We start from the raw sequence: 27592 nt of genomic DNA, 5'->3' as shown, positions 1-27592 counted from the left end.
TGCTAGTTATAAACGGTTTTAAAACAGTAAAGGTAAAAAATGTTCTTTACCGAAAACTTTACGGTTTATTAGATGGGCAGATGACTGCCAGTTACTTAACTGTAATTTTAGAATGGAAATTCTTACAGTGTAAAGGATAACTGTTTCCTGTATTTTGTTTTTGAACTTGTCAGAGCTCCAAAAGAGCACATTTGAAAAATCTTAAAAGTTTACGGTATCGCAAATCCTTTTTGTACTGTGTAAGTTTAACAAGGCCTGTTCTGATGCAGCTCCTTTAAAAAAAAAAAGATTGCCCTTTAACCTTTGTCCTTTTATTGTTTTTTATGTTATAATATTTAGCAATAATGGATATTTCTGAAATCGTATTGAGATTTCAATTTTTTTCCTGACGCATTACAAGTGACCCGGAACAATTATTTTTCATCATCAACATCAAATGAGTTCTCAAATTTCCGTTCTTATCCCAGACTATTTTCAGGCAAAAGTTCAGAAGGTAATTTATCACTTTTCAATCTTTTAACACCTAAGCGTTAAAAGATAATAAATATAATAATAGTAATAAAACTACTGCTTTCGGAGGAATCGGTCAACCGTAGCCTCGATCCAAGGCGTCACCTAACTACCAAAAGAGTTTTGAAGAAAAATCTAGAGAAATATGGATGTGGCAACAATGGGAATTGTCGTTTGCTTTTTCAGATATAGCTTGACTTACAATAAAGTAATGGAGTTTTTTTCCCCATTTTAAAGTTAATTTTTTATATATTTATTTGTGGTATATTTTTCCCTTTTACATAAAAATGACAAAATTACTTTGTAAACGGTGTCATTGCGTTTGAACTCTTAAGTCATAAGATAATCATTATTTTGTTTTTAAATTTTTGCAATACAACGCACATTATAGCGTGTTTTGTATCTTACTTCCGACAAAAAATTTAAAAAGACAAAATATAAGTTATGAAGTATAACAACAGAACAGACGACAATTTATTTAAAATCAGTACTTCATAAATCGATTTATATTTCCAGTGCCAATTAAAAATTGGGGGTGGGGGTTAAGATCATAAATATAGGGAATGGTAGCCATGAATAGGCCAATTTTTAGTTTTTATCTTTGCAATTTTTTCTAACAGGTTTCTTTCGCTCAAAATTTTATCATGCTTATTTTACTTATTTAGTAATATGAAAAAATCATAAAAATGATAGTAGAAAAACTAAAAAAAAAAAGAAAAGAAATTCGGCGTTATAAATATATAAAAAGAAAAGTAGAAAAATTAGAACAGATAAATAGAGAGCGATCCATTCAATCCCAACCGACGAGAAGTAACATGAAATGAAAGAATATAAACTCAATTATTGAACTCAGGAAGCCTGCTCAACACACGAGTGCACCAACACCTGTACCATCCCTTCATACAAACGCACACCATTTGGATAAAAAAAGAATGTTGGAGAACCGCTAGTAACATTATTGCGAATGAAAAGAAATCTATCACAACCGTCTGTTGACGTTCATTTAGATTCCGTTTAATTTACTGTAAAAGTTTAATGTTATTTCAAATTCCAAATGCTACAATATTATTTATTAACAGAATGGAAACAGTATAAAATCCCAGAATGAAATGAAAAGAAGAAGCAATTTCATCAAAAATGGGACGTTTCGTTGTCGTTATCAAATAATTGTCCAAAATAACGAAATACAGTTGGAAGACTGATGTATCGTCCAAAAAGAGAGAGATTTCGTTGAGTGAGAGTTTTCCGTATAGCGGGAAACACGTGTCATTATGAATACTCTAATATTGCGTCCCAATTATATCTGAGCAATTTAAATAATTGGTAGAAATTATTTACTTTTAACATTTTTTACACGCAAACTTATTTAAGTATCCTATGTCTTTATGCAAGAACGCTCCCAAAAACAATTACTCAACTTTTTTCCCCCGCATAAATGTCTCTGGGATCCTGTTTCTTATTAAACAGATGAATAATAGTTGCTTCCTATCATAGAAATATACTAGTATGAAAATGAAATTAAAATCCCTAAATTACTTTCTTCTGTTTTATTTGTGGTAAACCTTTACTCTCAGTAATACGCTTAAAAGTCTGGTTTTATTATCGTCTTACGTGTTCCACATTAGAAACCTTTTCTACGCTATTTAATAATTTATTGTTCTATTTTTACAGCGAGGTTCTATTTTGTAGAGTGGAATTACCCATCCAACATGTCATGTTATTAATTTCTTTCTATTGCCATTATTATTTACATAATATTAAATAAGTTAAATGATTGAGACATTTTATTTATTAGCATAACAAGAGGGCTTCGGAGAAAAATAATAAGTAACATATTTATTATCATATTTAGCATATTAATTATATATCATAAGCATATTTGAAACATTCAAATATTTGGGTCCAGAAACATATTATTATCAGCCAAGTTTTAAAGTGAATCAGTTTTCAGATGTTCAGTAGAAGAAAAAGGTTCGTGTTGTTTTTAGGCGCAATTTAAAATAAACTTTTTTAAATTCAATGAAATGCAGCTTAATTTGTTATTTCACCAAGCTCTTCATTTATTTTCAGTTCATATTCAAATTTCATTTTCATAATTTTGAAAAATGAAAGATCCTTTATCAGCTTTCTGCTTCTTAACTGCATACCTAACAAAAACAGATCTTTCAAATGTTTCCCGAGTGAAGGGGAGTAGGTGGTATATCTCCGTAAAGAGCTAATTATCAAAGTGTCTAGCCGGGATTGTACTTTGGTTAGCGGGGCACTGAACTCACGTTTGCGAGAATGGGAGTTCGAATCCAGCCGGACAAAGACTTCCTGTGTAGTAAATGGTGACTGGTGCGCGAAAATTTGTTAGGTCACAAAGTCCTCTCTGCTCCCATAACAAATCAGTACCTCTGGGGGTACTGAATTGCAGATGGATCGTTCTCTGGTTCAGGTCAAAATGACGATCTATGGATGAGTGAATGGTTGCATGAATGGGTCCGCCCTACAGACTGGTGTGACGTATGGGTGCGGCAGAAGTCGAATTCTAGGCCATAGATGGCGCCACTGGAGAACAAGAATAATCGCACCCTCTCTACCGACGACAACAACTTATACCTGCATTGGTATATTATGTATGTATTAACAACAGAACCTATCCCCACTTAATGCAACACTTTATGGTAACTACATTTAACTAATTATTTTAATATTATGAAGACAATTATAGTAATTAGAAACAATTAATAACACGCCATCTTGAATTGATAATCCAGCTAGACGAAAACGGATAACTTTATTCTTCTATAAAATAATCATAAGAGATAATCAACAATCCAATAATAACGTCGACCGACCACTAATGGCAATGATACCATTTATAAACATTCTGGGTTAATATTTAAAATATGCTGTCATTTTGGTAATGTATACAAATTACTTTAAACGCAAAATTTTTTTGTATTGAAAGATTATTAAATTGTAGCCACTTTAATACTTCACGATAATAAGTAAAATATATTATTCTTTGTTATAGTTTATTCTTTAATTGACTATTAAAAATATTTTGTCATTCATAAATCATTTAATTATTTCGCTCTTAATCAAACTGAGTAAAATATGAGCGTTTTCTGTTAGAGCAACAATTCTATTAAAATAATGATTTAATTGCAAACGACAAAAGTGATTATTTTGTAGTATAACGTTATTAAATTGAAGTCACATTTTTACTTCATGATGATAAGTAAAAAAATTCTTTGGTAGAATTTATTCATTAAGTAACTATTTATATATTTTGTCACTTATAAGCAATTCAATGATTTTGATTCTAATTGATTTTTAATTCTGATGATTTTGTTAAGCAAAATATGCGCATTATTCGTTATAGCTCTACAATTCTATCAAAATAATGATATAAACGACAAAAGTGATTATTTTGTAATATAATACTATTAAATTGAAGTCTTGTCACTTCATGATAATAAAAGAAAAAATTATTATTCTTTTTTAGAACTTAATGAAAATATTTTGACATTCATAAATAATTCAGCAATTTTGCTTTTAATTGAACTAAGTAAAATATGAGCGTTACTTGTTAAAGCAACAATTCTATCAAAATAATGATTTAATTGTAAACGACAAAAAAAAAATTTCTCTAATGTTACAAAAATGAATCCACTTTGCTGCACTAAGGAAACATTATTATTCTTTGTCAGAGCTTATTCTTTTAAAATATTTTGCCACTTCTTAATCAGTCAATGATTTTGTTTTGAATTAAAATAAGTAAAATATGAGAGTTATTTGTTTGAGCTACAATTTCATCAAAATGATGATGTGATTGTAAAAGACCAAAAAAGAAAAGAAACCGACAATAAAATTCTAACTGCGAAAGCAAATTCAAAACAAGTTCTTCAGCTTTGATTGTTTGATTAGAAAACCATAACTGACGTTTGAATTCCCTTCGTTAATTTCTTTATTGGAAAACAAATAATTAAGTCGAACTTTGAACTTCCCATTCCACCTCACACCTCCACTCAACTTTACATAAAAAATAGTGGCTCGAATGAATAAGCAAATGTTCCTTTAGGACTGGGGCAGGTGATACGTGACAGGTTGATTGGAGTCCTTCCACCCCTTTTCCTTCATGGATCTCAGAATTTTAAAATCACGCAAACCTCATGGAATCGTGATCTCCGTCAATAACACCTGTTTCCTTCACCTCTGCAATTCCAAACAATAACAGTTTGTTACTTCTTGAAAATTAAAAGAAAGTATATTTAAAATCAGAACAGTCCTTCGAATTACCCACATGCCCTAGCTACGATTCAATTCAAACAAGTTCGAAATCGAACAAGTTCAATCCTTCAAAATAATGAAATCTCAATAGCTTCTATATTTTAAATTCAGCTCATGAAAAAAGTAATTTTTTTTTATTTCTCTCAAGTTTCTGATTGTTTGTAAATTTTTCTCCCAACACTCAGAATTCTGCACTATGCTTGGGCTTCCGAAAGTTCTAAATCGAATTCCTATAACAATATTTCTCGTTGCTCTTCAATTTCTAATTTCTATAAGTTAGCATCTAACGAAATAATCTTTAAGATTTCTAATTATTCTAAATCAAAGAAATAAGGGTTAATTCTTTATGACTCCTAGATTTATAATTGTTTTAAGACCAAGGATTACCTCATTCTATTACTTCTAAGTCAGCTTACGAAATTTTCACTACATTTAAATTTCTAACCTAAGAATGCTTCATTCTTCTTCATTTTAATATTTTTTAATCAGCTTATACTAATACTCATACTAATACTTATTTATATTTGGACTTCTAATTATTCTAAATCAGACAAATAAAAGTAAATTCTTTATTACTCTTAGGTTTCTAATTGTTTTAAGACCAAAGAATATCTAATCTTTCTTCATTGTTTAATTTTTTTAAGTCAGTTTCTAAAAACTGAATATTTTAATTAAGCTTAGATTTCTAATTATTCTAAATCAAAAAATAGAAAAATTTACAGTTCTCAATTGCATAAATAATGAATAAAATTTTATCAAAACAAACACCTAATATTTAATCACAGTACTTTCAGAAATATAGTTTTGTACATACATTTTTATTGTGTTAAACAACGATATATTTAGTTCAATATTCAAAGAAACAGGTAAAAGTAACAAAACTATTGTAAAAATTAATTAGAAGTATTATTCTCGAATATGGGCAAACTAAAAATCAGTTTCTCGTATTCTATGTAAAAAAATTGTAAAGGTAGCAGCAACAAAAGTTTTAAAAAATTGCCTAAAAAAGCGTACATTCTTCAACTTAAAATATGACTCTCTATGCAACAACAAAAGCTTAAAGCCTTCAATCTCTTTCAACATATTCAATAAAATTTAGATAATTTATTTTACCCGCAGGAATCATCAAAATAGAGAAAGTAAAAATATTTGCCTTTATTTATTTAAAAAATATTTGTCTCATAGATTTCCTTTACTTCATTGGGGGGAAAATTCAAGTAATTTGTTTCGATAAAAAAAAAAACTTTCATTTTACGAAAGGAAAAAGTAAATCAAATGGCAGAGTGCTTTTAAAAATAAAAGATAGTTTTTTTTTCTTCCTTTTTTTGTAAAGATGTATTAGACCAATAAATTGATAAAAAGAAAAAACTGCGAAGCCGTCTGTGTAAATACCATTAAGAGATTGCTACTAATCGATTTTTTTTTTGTGTTCTACTTACATTTCTGAATAATTTTAGCTACAATCTATAATTAAATTTTCACAACTAATTTCATATCGTTTAACTTGTTTAAATATCTCGCAGTATGTTGTTCTGTCGTGCAATTGAAAAAAAAACAACGTTAAGTGCTTTCCTAATGATTTCGAAAAAACTGAATTGACAATTATTTTTTTCCGTTGATAATGCTATAAATGCTAAAATAGAACTTAATAGAAATAGAACCAATAGAAAAAAATCCAACTTAATTAAACAAAAAACTGATAAAACAAAATTTATTTTTTGAAAAATGTTTTTTTGCAATATGTAGCTTATCCTACGAAGATGCCAAATGTACTTAAATATCTCAATTTTGAATTTTTTGTCACTCACGTTGATGTTTCGTTTGTTCGGCAGTGTTATTGTCCATAAATCATGACACACTTTTTTTTCCAATATTTTCGACCCCTTCATTACGCTTGTCATTAAATTTCATACATCACCATAACAATTATAAGGATTATTTTTAACTCTATCACCATGTACCCCCTTTTACTACACATTCCATAAAAACATACTAGCGATTCGGAAACAAAGTACTACATTATCAATCACAGTTCAAACTTTATGTTTAAACTTTTATGATGCGTTTTAATGAAGTTTGTAAGCGTAACAAACATATTGATAATGTGTGCTTGTTTTACTTATAAGAAAGATTAAGGATTCAAAAAAACAATGAATAGTACAATAAATGAACAAAATAAAATTGTATAACTGTACAACAAAATATAATTATGCAAAATGAAATAAAAGGGATTACGAGGCAAAATTATTAGAAGAAAACAGCATTTTTTATTTTTTTCATATGAAAGTAAGAGAAAAAAAAATTGTGAATCTAACTGCTGATTTCAAATTATTTTATTTTAAACAAAATGCGTAATGACTGGTGTTTAGTTAACCCCTACCCACTTGTCACACTTTCACACATCCTCACCCCCCCCCCCCCCAAACGTGACATCGAGATCGTCCCATAATGAATTTCGTAAAATAAATGTTTTTTTCTTTATAAAATAAATATTTTTTATAATTGTGGCCAGAAGCTATTATTCCTTTCCAAACTAATGCTCAAGTCGTTCAACACTGAAAGCGACATCAAACTTTAAAAAGAAATGTGTCCTGATTTAGAGAAGGTATACCTAATTTGGGACAAAGAACTTAAAAAATAAATTAAAAATAAATAAATGGTTTGTTGCAAAGTCAATAAAATTTTTTGTAAAAACAAGAAGCATTCTGATCTTTGATATGGATTCGCAGCTTTTAAATATTTATTTATCATTGGCTATGATAACTGACTGAAAAGTGATTGTTTTTTTTTAAATAAAAATAATATACAAAAACAACATCAAATTGAAACTCAGTGATGACGTAGCCTTTTTTCCGATAAAAAGAACTCTTGAAAGAAATCGGAATAATAAACTTCTGCAAAAATGTGGCAGTGATTCTTCTCATTTTTTAATGTGATTTCTTCGGTCATTTAAAAAAGATTAAGAGCAAGAAGTGAAGATTTTAAAAGTAGATCATGATCAATTTTTTAAAAAAAGGAACCATTAATTGGGTTTATTGCTTTGAAGCTAAAGGCCGGTTATATTACTTCAAACGATTTTTTTAAAGTTAATGCGAGAGAAAGGCTATTTTGAAAGAAAAACGCAAACGATTTTTTTTCCTTCTCTTTTCCAGATTTCTTTCTTTTAAATTTTGCTTTACTTGCAGGTATTTCTACAAAAAAATAAACAAATCATTTTCATCGCATCGCTCAATCAGTTGTTTCTATTGGTCACAATTCTCTGACGTCACAATCAGAGCGAAGAAACTTTTCTCTCTTACTCCAACTGTTCTTTTCTCTTCATAAGAAAGATGTGTGACTTTTGCAACGGACCTTACTAAAATATTCTGTGTCGTTCATATACTTTTGTCATTAGTAAAGAAAAAAATGCTTCTATGGATATTATTAGGAAATTTTATTACATGTGGTGAGTTTTTGACCTTTATAATTTCAAATTTTTCTTTTGCTTTTTATAACAGATTTCAAATTCAATTAAGTCGTAGCAAGGTAATACACATTAATTAATCATTTACGTCCGTAACTTGGTTTATCCATTTTCTAATTTAAAACAAACAAATGTGCAATTATATTTAAAATGAATACATCGATAAATAAATGCTTTTAAACTAATAAATAAAATAAAATTTTAAAATAAACTAATTTTAAACTTTTAGGTATGCACTTCAACTTGTCTTCATAAATATAAAAGCGTAAAAAAGACTTTATTCAGAAAAAAGTGCAATTAATGATTTTTTTTCAAAATCTTCAAAATATTTTTTTAAGAAAATTCAATTTTTATAATATTTTTTTCGAACCATAATTAATTAATTATAGTAAATAATTATAATTGTTAACAAATGTGTGACAATAAAAATATTTTTAAAAATATATAACAAAGTTTTTGGTTTTTTTAAAAACACTTCAGTTTAGATTAAATTTGAATAAAGTTCTAATTTCTTTAAACTTTTGGAGAGCAAAAAAAAAATAAGTATTCATGAAAAATTTATCTATTTTTTGTGATTAGTTACTACTTAAATTCTTGACAAAAAAATAAAAACTCCGGTGATGTACTCTTTGAACCGCAGTTACTATTTGCACAAATATAATGATTTATTTTTGCTTACTTAAAATTCTTTTTGTAGCAATTAATTCTGTACTCAAGAATGAAGTCTATAAATTTATTTAACTGAGTGGATCTTTGTGGAATTTTCTCGATTGATAAAAATATTATTCTAATAAAACACTAAGCTTTAATTTTTTCGAATTATTTTACGGATAAATAACGCGATTGAAACTCTGACTTTTTATAGCTTTACTTCATTTTCAAACTGTAATACAGGATAAATTGCAAAGTTTGTTCCTAATTTTAATATTTGGTACATGTGAAATTTATTGAAAAATATTAATGTAATACTTCGAACATTTGTATTGGTCCCGCAGTTTTTTTAAATTTTTATTTTCATTCTATAAAACAAAATTTTGTTAGTTCCTATGGTTCAGCTGTTTTATTCTTACACTTTTCGAAGGGGGGAATAATTTAGAAAATCGTCTGAAAAGTATTATTTGTTACTGGAAGTGAGAAGAATTATTTATTTTTATATTAACGAAAAAAAAATGCTTATCAGAATAGTTTTTGTAACTGACAACGATAACTATCGAAGTGTTCACCCAATTTTTAATAATAATTTAACAGCATATATGTATAAGTTTATTGCAGCTGCATATTAAGCACCTTTTAGTTGAAGGTAGGATTTTATTCATAACTTAATGGAATTTGTGTAATAAAATGAATCTTAAAATCGGAAATCATTATTAAGTTTGACAAAACATAGTTAGAGCGATAAAAATTCCTGACTGGTAACGGAAACTTCAATAGTTATATCTTTTTAAATCTGTAAGTATAAATTGAATGAAATCTAACGAAATTATTTTGTCTGCGAGTACTAAAAACATTGTTTTGGGAAAATACAATTTAAAGATATTATTTCATCCATATTCGCATCCATGCCAATGCCGTTGCTTTCCCCTTTTATGTTAGTCCCAACTCATACTTTCAATGCTTAATGAGCATACTATCGAATTATGTAAATGTAAAATATCTAAATTATTAAAATATTTATTGTGGTTTTTCCTTATAACCTTGAGAGACTGTTATTTTCTCAAGTACAAAAGCTTAACTTAGACCGCAAATAAAAATACGCAAGGATATCAGAAATAAATTCGTGAAATAAAGCACTTTATTTAACTAATTATACAATAAAAAATTAAATAAAGATTTTATTACAAAGATGGGATCGATTTTTTTATTATTCTTATTATTTTTGCATACTTCGACGACAAACAAGTTCGAAGATGCTTAATCCATATATAGAGTAAAGATGAGGAACATTTTCTGTTGACGAACATATGGACGAAGTACGCATTCGTGAATTTTAAATTGTATTTTCTCAAAACTGTTTTTCCGATTAGGAAGAATTCGTTAATTCATTTAGTTTTCATATAGGATTGCGTTGACAGCTCATTCTTTATTAAATGATAATCATTCTTTCTAATGCAATTGTGTTCATTACGTTACCTTTTCGTCAAAAAAAAGTCCTGCGGGTATGGAAAACTGTAAGCTGTTAAATTGTCATTTTATTAATAAATTAAACGGTAAACCCTCATTTTGAATGTATTTTTGTTGACTACCTCAACATTTTTTCAAAAAAAAAAAAAAAAGAGCCCAATTTTAAGTGCAACGAAAACTGTTAAAATGAACAATAAGATGTTCTGTTTTAAATAAATTGGATGGAAAATAAAAATTGGAGACATTTGAATCAATTGATGCTGAAGTAACGTCTTACATTATTGACCCTATGCATGTTAATTTTCCCATTCATCTTATCAATGATTTGAATGGCTAATAAATCAATTTTATTGATCATTCTAAAACATATAGCATAAAATAAGATTAAACAAATGTTTTTATTTAACATTTACATGTTTTTATAGTTTTATTTATTAGCAATGCTTAAATTTTACTTAGAAGAGCATATTTTCTTAAGAATTATAGTCTTGGTTTTCCTTAAATGGAAATTTGAAAAGAAAAAAATTAACAAAAGAAATTAATAAACAAACAATTGTTAAATTTCTTCAATGTTAGTACCAATAATATTGAGGTTTGGCGTTCTATTCAAAGCTTGATAAAAAAAATTTAAAAAAAAAATGATTTTGAAAACCTTAAATTACACTATGAATAAAATCTAAGTTTTGCGAAATTTTATGAAATGAATCTGAATACAAATATGCTTTGTCATGAGTTACACCACATGCAGAGAAAATCGTATGTTTTGACTGCGATTCATAAAAGGAAGATTATCAGTGCATGATACATAATGTATCATACAATCGTAACTGCGTAAAGACATCATTAATGTCGCATTGTATCGGGAAATGCTCCCTTTATATTAAGAATTCCGCCTTTCCTTTAAAGAATAACATCTTTTGAAAAACTTACTTTGCATATTAGGTCCCTAATTATCATTTTTTGTTATTAAAAATTTTTTTTAGTGTAATGATTATAATTTATGCAATATTTCTTGAAATATTATTTATTTGTTTGTTTTTCATATAAATGTTAACCATAACAAAAAAGAGCTATTTAAAAAAAAATTAATTAGAAAATATTGATAGAGAAAAAAGTTTACATTTTTAATTATTTAATCCTTTATTAAAAAGTTTCTTTAATACGATTTTTTTAATAATTTTATATAAACGTCATTACCTGTTTATTATTTGTAGTTTCGATGTTATGTTATGAAATAAAATGAAATACAGGGGTTGGCCAAAAATATGGCAACACTTCAGTACTAATTCTATGGAAACAATTCTTCTTTCAGCAGTAAACGTTTTGGAAGATTTTAGATGTCAAAACTGTTCATGTTTGAAGCTTTTAGAAATGGTTTCATTTTTATATCCATGCTAAGTTCGGATGGACCAAAATGAAGAAAGGAAGTTAATAACTTCTTTCTAATTGTAATACCAGCAATTTTGAAATCATTCCATAAGATTGCGATAATCATATTAGATAACTTTTTTTAATTTATAGTGGTATTAAAAGAGGAAAGAAGCTTATAACTTGATCAATGCAAATTTTACATGAATAAAAAAGATTCCACTTCTAAAAGCTTTTCAACAAGAACTTTCAAAATGTGCCAACGATTGTGCATTGTAAAATCTTCCAAAATATTTGCTGATAAAAGAAAACTATTTTCCATAAAGTTAGTACACTGTAAAAAATTCCGAATCAAATTACGATATAAAGTACTGGCACTTTGGGTACATGACCTGTAAAGCCCATTTTATCGTAAAATCCATTTTTACCGTAAAATATTTTACCGCAATTTTTACAGTAATATTTGTTAAATTATAGCGATTCAGTGGTTTTACGATAATTATTACAGTATATATAACGGCATATTGCATTTTTTGTTACTTAACATGTTCCGGTAAAAATGGATATAACGATAAAAAAAAGTATCGGCCGCCTGAGTGGAGTGCCAGTACTTTTTACCGTGATTTGTTACTGGGCATCGAAGTGTTTTCATACTTTTGTCCAATCCCTGTTGTTTTAAAGTTCCCCATAATCTGATTTTGAATTTAGTTTTTCCTATGAAGTAATTATTTTTATGAACAATATTCAATTCTATATTAAACGCATAAATGAGAAATATTGTACAATAATACATTTAATATATAAAATGCGGTCGAAGTAAAACAAAAAAATCAGAGCATTTGATAGAATGATAAGATTTTCCCATACTAACACCCTTTCTTAACGATATTTTTAGTTGCAAATTGAACAAAGAAAACTTACTTTCTCTGAATAAACATCTCTTTTCGCGTATTTGGTTTTTTTTTTTCTACCATCAAAATATGGGGGGGGGGGGGGTAAATCGCAATAACTGGAAAATAGGGTCTCAATAGTTTAGTCAAAAGAAAGGTAAAAAGTTAATGTTAATATCGCATTTTACGCATTTCTCCTTTTTTCTGAAACTATTTACGATAATTAAATAATTTTGTTACCCATTCAAAGATAATTCGACGTAAAAAATAAATCTTTATAAGTAGCTACTGTTTTTTTTATTATTTATTTTAACAATATGTGGTCAAAAATATTTTCAATTATAAGGTATTTACTGTAAAATGTTTTTCAACAATAAAATCCAAACTTTGTATAGAATCTATCAAATAGTTCTTGAATTTAAAAATATCACTTTTTTTCTGTCACTCTTCAGCGTGAAAAAAATGAAATTAACATTAAAAGGGATTTTTGACACCTCTCTTGCCTAAACTATTGAGACCCTATTTTCCAGAATGCGGTAAACCTTCCTATTTTCTAGAGGCAAGAATCCAAATCAGTTGAAAAAGAAGTAAGTTTATTTAAAGAAAAAAAGTCTTTCGTCCGATTTTTTAGTTTAAAATATGCTTTGTACAAATATTTCAGTTAATGGTTAGTCCTTCGAATCGTTAATATTGCATCTAATTGTGTAAGAATTCAATCATTAGGTCAAATGTTATTAAGAAGTTTATTTTTCATTTTGCTCGCTTATGGTGTTGAATGTCAACTTTTGTCGGTATAGGTGAGAAATAGTACAAATTTAAAAACATCATTTTACCTAACATTCATCACCAACGCATAAAGAAGAACCGTGATGGCTTAGTGGTTAAGGACCGTCATTGTGATGGACTGGGGTTCGATCACCAGTGGCGGCTGAAAGCCCACCAAGCTTCAGATGGATGGGAGTCAGCTAGTGTGGGAATTAAAGACGACCTTTATGCTATACTGACATTGCCAAAATCATGCAATTGATCATGAAATTGTGCAGCTTTGATCTTTACAACTCCCCTTGGCCCGCAACGGGCTGTAGCGGGAATGCTTTTTTTTTCTTTTTTTTCTTCTTTTTACAAATTGCTGAGTGTTATTATTTTTGGTCTAAATACAAAACAATGAAAGCAAAAAAAATTTCATTCAACATTTACCTTCAGTTTATACTGAATTTCGATATTCTTCGAAAACATCGACAGTCATTCATTTTGGTCTCGATGGTCTCCTTTGGCGCAGACGTAGCACTAGCGCCACTTTTATATATATATTTTTTTGACTCTCTAATTAAAAGTAAAAATTTATTTTGGCATTTTTTAACTATGAAAAAACAATCTAACTGTTACTATTAATAAAAATCTGTTAGATTCTCGGAATTATAATTGTTCTAAAATATGAAATCCGAAAAAAGTAGTTTAAAACATTTTCTTTTCATTCATATTCAAAAACGTATCAATAATTGATTTTTGTTAATTAAAGAAATTTCAGTGTTGAATCTCTTCAATGATGTTCCTCTTAGATCTAAATAACTGCAAATTTGAATAATTTTTTGGAAGCTAGCTAAATTTGGAAAATTTTACTTTTAACGCAAAAGAGGACACCGATGTCAGATGCTGTATTTCATAAACAAAAACTATTAAACTGCTCAATATGATATTTTTCACTTATTTTGACCTAAACTAATACAAGATCATGTGAAAAAAATATTAAAAATATCTTTAATGGAAATTCTGCGACAAAAGGTTGAAACAGCTGATTTTACTAAGTTAAAAGTACATTTCAACGTTTTGCTTCGGAAAATATATATACATAATTTTCTTACCTGCAACCTGTATTAACAATAACAATTTAAGTTCATCTAAAGAAAATCATCCGCACGTGTATAAAATTACAATCTATATATATAAAAGAAAGTCGTGTTAGTTACTTCACTTATAACTCAAGAACGGCTGAACCGATTTAGCTGAAAATTGGCAGGGAGGTAGTTTAGAGCCAGGAGAAGGACATAGGATACTTTTTATCCCGTGCGATAAACCGTTCCAGCGATATCAGTGAAAGTCGAAATGGAATTTTCTGATTGGTTAAAAGCTAGCCATTGTTTTAAATTTTGCTATAAACGATTCAATTTTCAAATATCTTGAAGATAACAACAGTGATATTTTCTATCTTATAACTCTATTCATTTAGAAAAGTAAATTAAAGTAAATTGCATATACTTTAATTTTTAATTCGCGCTTTTCTTTATGTCAGGTGAGCACAAGCAAGTAAAATCAACGAGAATAGATTTCTTAATTGTTGGTCGTATCACGGATTCAGTACTGTGAAAACTGTTTAATAAATATAAAGACAAAAGCAAATTTCATTCAAATTGCACGTTTTCAGAAATATTTATATTTAGTACGTAATTTTAGGTTAGCAAAATTAAATATACTTTTCGAAGATTTCAGTGCTGTGACAGTTGTCATTTGAAAACTATTAGTTTGTTTGTTTATTTATGCAAAGTTTTCGAATTCATCCATTTTATTTCTTTCATTTATAAAATTGATTTTTGTTTTAAATCTTATAATTTTCATATTTCTTATTCATCTCATTTTTATTGCTCTTTTTATTATTTAAAATATGTATGTGATATTTCGATTTAGCAAATTTGCGACCACTGCCAACTTTTACATTTCTTTTTCGTTGTCAGAAAGAATATTTGCAAAAATATGCCGCCTAAGCAAATCGCTCTTAGTCGGTCGACATCTCAAGCGCGCAAAAAGAGAACTACCCGTGTTTCAGAAACATCGGAGCAACGGGAAAAAGACTTAAACTAATCGAGAACAGAATGCTTTTGCCCGTTCCTTAGAAACGTCTGAGCAACAGGAAAGAAGACTGTCAACAAATCAACTATTCATACATGTGCCTTGGACTCCAAGGCACATGTATGAATACTCACAGGATGCAATGACATATGTTCTCGCATATGGGCTCCTAGATTTATTTATTACATTTACGTGCAATTCTGCTTGGGTTGAAATTAGAGATATTTTGTTACCAGGACAATCATCATCGGATCGTCATGATATTACAGCACGTGTGTTCAAACAAAAATGATAATCTTTACTTGATTTCATTGTGAAGCGTCATGTTTTTAGAGAGACACGGTGTTGGGTGTACTCTATTGAATGGCAAAAACGAGGATTGCCTCAGGCACACATTCTAATTTGGCTTATTGAAAAAAAACCACCTTCTAAAACTGATCAGATATCAGCAGAAATTCTTGATGTCACCATAGATCCAGTCTTATTTCAGATCATTGTCCAAAATATGTTTCATGCTCCGTGTGCATCACCATACATGTCTGTTTGAAAATGCACTAATGATATCCTAGAGAATTAACTGCTTTTTTTCACCATTAAATAAAATTTGCATTTCAAATCATAATCGCAAATGTCATTTACACACTTAAATACAAAATTCAAATTCAAATTGAAAGCGTTGCAACGCACGCAGGGTACAGCTAGTTACTGATAAAACTTTCATTGAGAAAAAAAAAACTGTAACGGTTAACTCGATGTTTTTCTTTTCTTAAGATTTCTGTTAAGCGCATTGAGTGAACAGGAAATGACAGTAAGCTCTTCTTTCCATAATCTCTAAAATATCCATCCGTTTTTATGAGATCAATCAATGTTTACAAATTCTGAATCCGGTTATTATTATCTCAAGAGAAGGATTTGTGAGCAATTGTGTGTGACAGGGATTACTCATCGCAGTGGCGTTTCTCCATTCTTTACTTTGATACATCAACCATGCTTGGTTGGAGAAAATTCTTTATTCGGGTATAATCGACTTAAAATTTAATTGCTACTGAAAATATTGTGGCGGAACTTTCTTCAGGGTTAGAAAAAAAGAACAGTTTCTGACCAAAATAACATTTTGATGAATTAATTCAATCATTACTCTTGATTTGTCAATATTTCAATTTAAGAAAAACTCTGCGGCATGTTTAGAATAATGCCCCAGAAGGGTTGGATCTTAAAATAATGTATAATGCCTATTATATACATTAAACATATTATATAATAAGTGCATGCATAGTATATAAATATTGTAAATGCATAATAGAAAGTCGCTGTGGCTCAAGGGATAGAGCGTTTACCACCCATTGAGGTGACCCAGTGCGAATTCCAGCACTGGCTGGTGGATACGAATTCTGCTCACGGCTTACACCGACCACAGTACTGACGTAAAATTTCTCCAGTGGTAGACGGATCATGGGTTAGAATTTCCTTGCCTTCGGGCTAAACTTGTGAGGCTGCCATGGTTTTCTTCTCCATGCAACGCAAATGCAGTTTAGTTCTATCAAAAAGTCCTCCATGAAGGCTAGTGCTTGGAGTTTCCTTGTCTTCTCGGTTAGGCTGAAAACTGCAAAGCCATGGAGTCGAATATCGATGGTCGTAAACTCAGAATTGGGTCAGTTGTCCAACGCCGGTTGTAAAATAATTTATTTATTTATTTTTTTTTATTTCCAATGGCAGAGAACTTGACATAAAGGGGAAAAAAGACACGAACAAAAAAAAAAGAAAACATAAAAAAAAGTCATAAAATAAAATGTATAATAGATATAATATAGGGTGTGTGTTACAATTACCCCCGGAATTTGAAATTAATAAACAAAATATTACCGATGCATCACAGATTTTATTTTACTTGATAAGGAAATATGGCAAAGTTTATTTTTTCAAAGTTTGATCCGGCAGAGTTCAAGTCTTAAGTCAAATTATTGCCACACTCGCTGCAACTTGCCATGATCGGTGGTACCGAATGCGATTGTGTTCCTTCATCAATATGCAGCAAATGTGGTTAATCTCACCACTAAGGGAAGATTATGAGTCATTCATTTTTTAACAGGATGGAGCCACCTCCTTTATTATTAGACAGACGTTCATAGTTTCCTAAATAACCAGCTTCCTCGTCGTTGGATTGGACACAGGTCATCCCACTACAATTTACTTCTTCCAAGAGGACGCCATTTCGCGGAAAAAATTTTTCCTCGCAAATTCTCTTTCGCCTTCATTAGTAATTTAAAATTTAAAGTGTAGAAAAAGTGAGTTCAGAGAATGAGCCACGAAGTTTCAAAGACCGAAAATAAATTTTTAAAATATACAAATGAAAATAAATTCAGCGAAGATAACTTAGGATTACCCAACGGTGAAGTTCTCTTCTAACAATTTGTTTGCATTTTAATATTTTGAAGCATTTTTTTTCAGGAAATGAAATTTCATGACTTGCTCTAGGTTTGCCTGAACATAATTTTTCTTTCTTTTAAATTAGTCATGAAGGAGAAAAGAGAAACTTTTCTTCCGCTGTATGGCGTCCTCTTAATTCCTTGGTTTTTTTTGTGTGTGGTTGCATCTGAGATTATTTTTTGTTCGCGGTCTCCTAAGATCAGTCATTTAGTAGAATTGCGAGGAAAGATCACAACCGCATTAGCTACAATTGATTGTGACACGTGGCAATAATTTGACACCAATGGTTCACATATTGAATATTTGTGGAGAAAAAAAACTTTTAATATTTCTTTATTAGGTAAAATAAAAGCTGTTGGTGTATTGGTAATATTGTGTTTGATATAAACCTCTCGAACCCCGGTGAAAAATCTGATCTATATCAATTTAATATTAAATGTTATAATTTTGAACTATTATGCCGTGGGTAAGCAAGTCAGTGAATTTTTTCATGTTGAAAATAGATCATAATATAGTTTTCAAAAATGGATGTATCTTTAAATGCGAGTTTGAAAAATGAATAGGGTAAGCTCAAAATGTGTGTTAAAGAAACTGGACGTTACTTAAGATGCCTGTTAGGAAAAATAGTTACTTTAGAATTCGTGTTGGTGAAATTGAACTCTGTACAAATTGCAATTTTTTTAAAAGGCGCGAAACAAGTTTATATAAAAATTTAATTTTTTATTAATCTTACGAATCATCATCATTCATTAGTTAAATATTTAAAATGTGATAGTCATAATAGTTTAAAAATAGGCTTTGACCTTTTTTTTTAATATCTTTAGTTTTTCAAGCACGGGTTTTTAGCGATGTCCAAAACAAAACGTTCATAGATGAGCGTCATTTAACATCTTATTTAAATTTGGTCTCTTCCAATATTTTTTAGTCCTTGAAACCAACTTTTCTAGTTCCAGTTTTGAAAGTGGTGTCAAAATGTAAAGATTAATTTCTAAATTGATAAAGTTAAAATTTAATGAAGATTTTCTGCAAAAAAGAATAGATTCTTCAGATGGAATTTTAAAAAAAAGTAAAAAGTGGTGTAAACTAACTTCTTTTTAATATATAAATTTAAACATTTTTACATAATAATAAAATTTTATTTCAATAATGAAAAATTTTTTTAGTTAAATAACTTTGTTTTGATGATCGCACAAATAAAAGCTGATTCACCACACTCATCTGGTTGAGTGGACCACCCCAAAATCACTTTTAATAAGTGCGATGGACATACACAATTTTTGTTTTGTTTTTAAATTAATATTTATTAAAAAAGACATTATTCTTTCACTAGTGTCTAAAAAAATGTATTTAGTAGCTAATTCTAAAAAAAAAGTTACAAGACTCCGTTTCGCCTCAAGTTGGGTTGCATGGGAACTGGGTGATTCTTTAAGTTAGTTGAGGGGCAGCTAACACTTGGTTATTAAATTAAAAAAATTAACAATGCAAATTACAAACTACACTTAACACTTAAGAAAGGCAACGAGACTCGAAAGAGCTGTTAGACCAGTCTCTATGCAACATTACAAAAATAACGTAAACACTTCTAATATTGTAAGAAATGATAATGATATTGCTGTCTAAACAATAGCTTAAAAACATTATTTATTGACATTGTTATCAATATAAATATATGTTTATTGTTTAAACAATGCTCGTGTTGAAAAAGTATTAGAGCATGTAATGGTTCTGTGTGTTGAATATATCTTCTTTCTTGTAATTCTCCAACAAACTAGAAATTCGTTTTCTAAAGGAACCAACTGTTTCCACACAAAATTTTCTGAAAAATGTTATTATGCCATTTCTGGAATGATTCTAACCAGACACTAAAATTTTCTACACTGAGTTTTTTTAAAAAAAAAAACAACTCTAAAGCTGCTTCTTGTAGCAAAGGTCTAGCATTCATACCACGCATTTTTTCTTAAACCATTCAAAAGTAGCCTGATTTGTTTCAAAATTATATTCATTTTCTTCGAATCTGTTAGTATACTACAATATTGCTCACACAAGTTTAACTGATTTGAAATTTTTCAGCGTTTTGACTATTACTTTTTACAAACTTCAATTTTATCTTTTAAACACAATTCTTCATACTGCTTAGATCTGAAAAATACAATTGAATTAAAAGAAAACTCGGTCAATGTTAAAATACTTTCAGATAAAAGCATGCACTTTTACAGACAAAAAGAGATTTAAAAAAAAACGCTTATCGCTCTTTAATTGATATAATAGACGATAATATATTTTCCTCGAAAAGTATAGAATACTTTTTAAACAAATTCAAATCAAGCCACAATGAGTCAAAACTTGTGATTACAACTTTTTAACTGATATTTTATATCACTTAATAAAAACAATAAAGTTTTTTGAGAGTTTAGATTTTTTATTTAGTGTACTGGCCTTTAAAATAACTCAAACGTTGAACTGTAATGTGGTAATGTCTGTGGTTTTGGAGGATTATTCTGAAAAGATTAAAAGATTGTTATTTTTTTTAAATCTTCAGTTAAAATTTTTTTCAATGGGCTATAGTGTGTGAACGAATCATTTTCGAACGAAATTTCTTGTCAGAATGTATACTCAATCTATCAGTTTCAGTACTTGAACTATCAGTGACTTTAAACATTGCTTTCTAACATTTTATATCAATCTGCTAAACACAAAAATAAAATCCATTTAGAATTTAGAAACAACGTCAAATGTTCAAATAAGATCTTCGAGTTAAACAAATTAAAATCACACAACTGATAATTTTTTACAACAGCAAACTATGCTAGTCTATTTCTATAATAAATAAATTACTTCAGAGTGTGTACCCTTTGAAAGTATAAATTCTGAGCAAGAATAATCAGCAATTTTTGAGCTTTTAATGGCGAAACCGAATTCACGAATAACGAACGACATTTGATAAAATATTCGTTTGGAGCTTTTCTCAAAAACGGCTTTGTCAATAACGTAAAAAATAACGTAATCAACTCTCAAATACTTGACGTAACTGCTTCCACACTCGTCTGTCATTTCATCAGCAAATCTTCCAAAATTTTTTTGTCTCGTTTTAAAATTGTTGTCTCTGTATGACGGAATATTACAAGCGTACGTGCGGTCGCTTATTAAAGCAGTTTTACCAGATTCGATATTTTTTTCATAAATTTCGTTGAACAGCCAACCCTATTTTTCGGGTTCGCGACTACGAATGTTCAACTCCATATCCTTGTCATCTTGAACCCAATCTAGAAGACAAGGGAACTCCTTGATCAAGAATGGGGAGAAATGTGCCTGCGCAGAGGACTTTTTAATGCAACTTACTCGAATTTGCGTTACATGGATAGGAAAACAACGAAATTATTCCACGGTTAACCTGACGGCAAGGGGACTCATGATTCGTCTACCACTCAGGATATTTTACGTCAGCACAGTGGTCGGTGGAAGCTGGATGCGGAAATCGTATCAACCAGCCGTCACTGGGATTCGAACCCGGTTCACCTCATTGGAAGGCGAATGCTCTATCACCTGAGCCATCAGGGCTCTCCTGGTTCGATTGCCCGGATTCTAACTATCCAATAAAAATCCTGAAAATTAATACTCTTTTTCTTGTTTTTCTGTTACATATCTCTTCACTAATTCGATTATTCCATGTGTTGCATGCACGTAGTTTGAAATCATCGCTCGGAGTATTAGTCAGAAAACAATTTCGTCAATAATGTTTATTAAAAAAAATCGTGTATTTTGAAAATCATTTTTTATTTTCGAAATGTAAAAATGTCTCATCATTTGAATCAGAAAATGCTCAACGGCTTGTTTAAGAAGTGGGCAGCACACGTTTAGAGAAGGGGTACCATTTTGAAAGCTTCTGTTTAAGTATCAGTTAAATCAGGAATAAGTCTCAGCTGACCTTGTGCGATGTGGGAATATTCACGGTTTGAAGACGACAGTATTCTTTAGGATGAGATTAAACTGTGAGTTCTCTGATAAAATCGATATGGTTCGGTTGCTAAGATAGATATCCACGCTACCTGCGAGCATTTTAATATTCACAAGTTATAACCAACGCAATATATTCTATAAATTGTTGGAAACCACTTGATGTGCAGTGCTGGAAAAAAATGAACTACCCCGAATAACATTTTATCCTACTGATTGGATCTTCACATAATAGAACTCAATCTTATTGGTTTGAAGGGGTGATCTCAAATATGCTAATTAGTCAGAGTGGACGACATTTTAAGTCACGAAATCAGACAAAAAAAGCGTTCTTATTCTACATAAACGTGCATTCATTTAATTTTTTTCGGATTTTCTTGCACTCAAAATATAGGAGGTAGCCACAATCTGAAAAATATGGTCTCACTAGTCAGGAGAGCGGTGTTTGGACCCTCTAATGTTCATTTTACTTTTTGAATATTTCCCTATATCTCGAGGAGTTTTTAAGGGAATTGAAACACTTTTTGCACCAATTATAAATTTCGTGTATCCAAAGAAAATTACAAGCAAAAAAAAATTTTTAAGAACCATTTATAAATTTTTATTATTTTATCTAATAATAATCGAAAATACTTTGAATTGTAAGGTAAACAAATTTCTACTTCATTTTAAACCAAAAAATCTTTTAATTTTATGTATTTATCTCTCCTTTTTTTTAAAACTTTTCGTGTCTTTTGCGATTTTAGGTGCGAGCATCTTAAAACTCATCGTCTGGATTGTTCTATTTCTTATGGAATTATGGAAAATATGATATCAAAAATAACTTATGGAAAAATAATTGCTGAAAAAATAATTCTTATGAAGATTTACATTCACAAAGGTCGTCTGATATTGAATCAAAATAGTATAAATAATGCAATTTTTAAATCGATTAATTTTAGGTGGTTATGTTTTAATTTCAGCATCTATTTCAACAGTTGACAAATGGTGTTCCTCGGTATCATAAGATTCCGTGAAAACGATAAAGAGGCTCCGAGAGTTAAGATATATTTTTTAAAAAAAATAGTGATTTTAGAAATCTTTAATTATATTTAGATCCAATTAACAATCTATTATTTATTTAACCATTCGGTTTCCTTCAGTAATTATTAAAAATAAAATACAATTAACAGAGAAATCGCATTCTTTCAATTAAACTTTTTGAATAACAATGTATTTAATAAATATTGAAAAGAACATGCATTTATAAAAAATCGCATTAGTATTTCCCATCGCGCTTTTCAAATGCAGTAACTTCACTCGTTGCTGAAGAAATGTGTTTGTACGTACATCCTAAACATACATTCAAGCAAGTATATGCATCTATCTTGTGCAATGCTTTCTACTTTTTATGGTACGCTGTACACTTACAAAGATGACACTTTTAACAGAGTTCACGTCTAATACAGCTATGCCAGGTTTCTTTTTTAACTGTTGCTACATCTAAAAATATGACCAAGCCATCTGACACGATAAGATGTGATAACGTTGGCAATATTAGTTTTTTTTCCACCTCAGACTTCACGATTTAGCAAAATTCTCCATCTGTCATTATCTCTCAATGGGCCAAGTATTTTTCGAACAATTGTTTTTCTTCAAAGATTGAAAGTCTGTCTTCATCTATTTTTGTTAATGGTCAGTATTCCTTATTATACAATATAATAAGTCTAATAACAGTAGTATAAATATTTATTTTTTCTCTTGAAATATATTAGTTTAAAAAAAAATCATTTTTTAAGCCACGGTAGCTTGAACTGAATAATCTATTATCAATTTCAAATTTAATATTATTATCCTTAGAAATGATTGAAAAAACTGGGGTACATAAATTAATCTATGCTCTCGAAAGCGTAAGATACAGTGAAAAAGAATTTTGCTTCTGAGTCACACATACATTTTTAAATAAAAAGATAAATTTTTAAATAAAAAGATAAATTTTAAAATACTGATATATTATTTCTAAATTAAATCTACTGACTACAAGACCTCTACCTATTTTTCACCAAAGTGTTAATATTTAAATTAATAAAGTTCGCATAAAATATAACAATACACAATAGGATAATACATCCAAGCTGTTTTAGATTTTTTACGGCAGGTCTTCACTAGTTCAGATCTGTAATTTATAATAAGTGTGTCACTAAGCCAAAATAAAAAGAAATTTATTTTTATTTCTAGAAAGAGTGATCCTTAGAATCCACGTAATTGCAACATACACCCTTAACATTTAGCGTATAATAGATTTATATAGTGTATTAAGCAACTTACGTGCAAATATCTTTTATTTATAGGCCTTTTTAAAGACGCAAATGACAATACCTCTTGTCGTATAAGTCATTATTCCTCTAATGGTCAAGCGGTCCGTAACGCGAAGAAAACAAAGGCTTGAACCTAAATGACCTCATGAATTCATTGAAGAGTTTTTTTTCTCATTTCCTCGTCTAATTAAATCGTTCGAGAAGTAAAAGAACTATCTTCATTTTCTACAAGGAAAAGTGATTTTTCTAGCTTAATTTGGTTGAAATTGTGCATTTTTTAAAAATACTTTTATCTGTTTAAAAAAAAAATTGGATTAGGTTGTTTTGCGTAATGATTATCTGTGGCTTATTATAACTGATGATAATTTTATATGAATTATGATAATACATCTTCCTTGTTTTATATTAAAAATATTGGATGTAGGAAGTGGGCTGGAAATTTTAGAAAATTACTTTGAGGAAGCGGAAATATTTTTTTTTTCAATGATAAGCCTCATATACAATGTAACTATGACACTGGTTTTAAATTGGAAAAAAAATCATGAATTTTATGCATATCGTGTGATAGTTTTATTGAAGTAATCATTATTTTTAAAGAAAAGCACTTTTAATAAAATTAAATAATAATATTTTTCTTCGAATACAAATACATTTCAGTTTAGTTTGTTTCGTTTAGGCGTATCACTTACTTTAAAAACTTATATTTTCTTTACAAATGGTATTTTAATAACAATAATATCTACAAAGTAGCATTTGAAAACGTTGTTTATAAAATAATAATTATTATAATGCATTAGAAGAATTAGATAATAGTTTTACAATGACGTACTGCGAGAGCGGATTTAAAAAATTTCTTTTAGATTGCTTTATTTGCTAGTTATTAGTTATAATAACCACGAAAAGGAAGTAAATTTTAATAAAATAAAAAGAATGTTTAACTTGGAACAATGAGACGCACATTTAATCCATTGGTAACACATTTAACACATAGATATGTCAGTGAGAATCCTATTTAAGGTAAACCCTCTGAGAGGTTCAATTAAAAATCTGGGTTTAGTATAAAAATGTGTCGAAATTTTTCAAAAGTAATTCACCAAAATTTTGTTAGTAATGTTATCAGATATGTGCTTTATAAGTATCCAAAAGTTTCACAACACACAGCTCAATACACAAGAATAAAATCTTATTATCGACATAGAGGTCGCGATGTTATTCTCCAAAAACGTTGCTCTGAAGATTTTGAAGACGTGGCTTATGCTTTATATTACCCCAAGTCCTGCAATTGTTGACAGATCCTAAATTCGAACTGGCAAGCTAACAGTATTATATTTTCAATTTAAGTTGCTTTCAAAAAGTTTCCTGACGAAGCATTTCGTCCCGAATATTTAACTGAAGATGGCATTTAATTAAAAATCAGAAAGCTTTTCATCAGATCTGAGTAAAACAAGACAGCAAAAATTCCATCATTTCAAACGATTTTTCCTTCGATAACATGGAAACTAATTAAACTGCAGATATTCATATTGCTTTAGTTTTGCCTTGTAACAAACAATTCACATTTCTCAACAAGAACTCTGTCTTATCTTTTCCAGTTATGGGTTCACAATACTTTTTTTTAACAAAAACTCGGCCTGTATTAATCGATTTCAGAACAATTCTGAAAATGTCGTCTGCCTTTTTTTTATATTTCTATCGTCTGAGCTAAGTCTTTCAATCACAATTTAGAAGTACTACACTTAAAAGCTATTCTTCGACTGAATAAAAATATAACTAAAATAATAGTTAAAGTTATACTCTCATTGTATTTTCGTAAAAAAAATTATCTTTTCCGTTCTTAGATTGAATAATCTGTTTACTTGCCCTGGCCCGAAAACGAAATTTCGCAACAGACTTGGCTTAATTGCAGGGCTTTTTCTTTGTTATCATACAGATCAGAGCAATTATTTTAGATGCCAGGCATTTAGCAGTTTGTTGGGAGGGGAAATGGAAGCATTTATTCGAAATGTGCTCCCTCTCCTCATACGAGAAAAAGCAAACCAAAAACCCACCGAATAATAAGCGATTAACCTTGAAAAGACTTGTGAGCCAGTTGATGCTTTCAGATGAACCGTTTAGTCTTTTTGAGGAGGTCAACCATTACGCGCAGCAGTCATCAAAGACTACGCGTTTTTATCGCATCTTTAAGAAATTTCCTTCTCAATATGGAATATGCGGAAGAAAAAATTATAACAACAACAGCGACTTTTTTTTTAAAGAATTATCTTATAATATGGAATAAATAGATTTAGTTACAGATAAGACGGAAAGGAAATGGATTTAAATTGAAGGTATAAGAATTCAGCCATCTGTAAAAACCTTTCAATATATCGGCTTAGATTTTATGTTTTGCGCTTAATTGTATTTTAATAGCATATATTAGTGAATTTGATGAAAGTATGTGATGCTATTTCAAACAAATGAATGTAAGATCAGTATAAAAAAAATTTTGCTAACTGCTGTATGCAAGAGAAATTTTGATAGTTATTGCCAAAGTTGACTTTTCTTAATTAAATGAGAGAAATGTGCGTACGAAAGTAAATTTATAAAAACGTAGATACAGTATTTCAAAATACATACTTCTATACGGTTGCAATGGTCATTTTTGTACCCTTTGCGCATTCAGTATATATGACAATTATATTGATCTCTGAAATTTGTATGTATCTGAGAATAATGTTGTTAGGATAATATATATTTTGTACTATGCATATTCAATAAAATATAGTTAGTACATTACATAGGCATTACGATATTTTAGAGCGCAAAATAAAAAATGGGCCACCTTGAATGACTTTTGATCGAATGGTCGAATCTTCGTATTCCAGGTTTCACTGATAATGGCCCGGGGGGGGGGTTAACCTCAAATATGCTAATTAATAAGTGCAGACGATATTTTAAATTGCGAAATCAGACACAAAAGATATATAGTTCCTGAGAATAGTTCTGCCAAATAGTTCCTAAGAAATCGAATTTTAAAAATACGACTTCTTTTAAAATTCGACTTCTCAGGAACTATTCGACCAATCTATCTCAAATTTTGTATTCTGCCATATGCAGTTTTTAAAATAGCGTAAAAATTTTATACCTTGCAATTCAAAATTTTTCCGTCTGTTATTATATAAAATAATAAATATTTAATAAAAGTTACTTTTTGCATGAAATTTTCTTTGGAGACACAAATTTTATAAAGTGTGTGCAAAATTTTTTCCGTTCGCTTAAAAAGTTCTCGAGTTATGGGGGAATGCAAGAAAAGAAAGTAAAAAAATAGGCATAAAGAGATCCAAACTTTGAACCGCCCACCTGACATAACTATTAGAATCATATTTCCCAGATTACGGCTACCACCTATATTTTGGGAGTCAGAATTTCAATCTAATTAATTAGTAGCTATATTTGAGGTT

General features: G+C 29.4%; 1 protein-coding gene across 2 annotated transcripts in view; it reads left to right on the top strand.

Moving 5' to 3' along the window:
* The window catches only part of LOC107441206 (CUB and sushi domain-containing protein 2), a 115534-nt gene that overhangs the window by 21253 nt on the left and 66689 nt on the right, over positions 1-27592 (top strand). Inside the window, exon 1 of one of the 2 annotated variants that reach the window (XM_043043303.3) lies at positions 7974-8233. The exons of the other annotated variant lie outside the window; for it this stretch is intronic. Within the exon in view, the coding sequence (XP_042899237.2) occupies positions 8194-8233 (40 nt within the window). The 5' untranslated portion in view covers positions 7974-8193. Of the gene's footprint in view, positions 1-7973; positions 8234-27592 lie in introns of those variants that run through there. 2 annotated transcript variants of the gene reach the window in all.

This window comes from Parasteatoda tepidariorum, chromosome 1, assembly GCF_982258835.1.
Source record: "Parasteatoda tepidariorum strain Cologne lab strain chromosome 1, Ptep-v5.0, whole genome shotgun sequence".
In the NCBI taxonomy this organism is placed as follows: Eukaryota; Metazoa; Arthropoda; class Arachnida; order Araneae; family Theridiidae; genus Parasteatoda; species Parasteatoda tepidariorum.
Note: the sequence above shows the minus strand (reverse complement) of the source record. Positions and strands in the feature narration are given on the sequence as shown.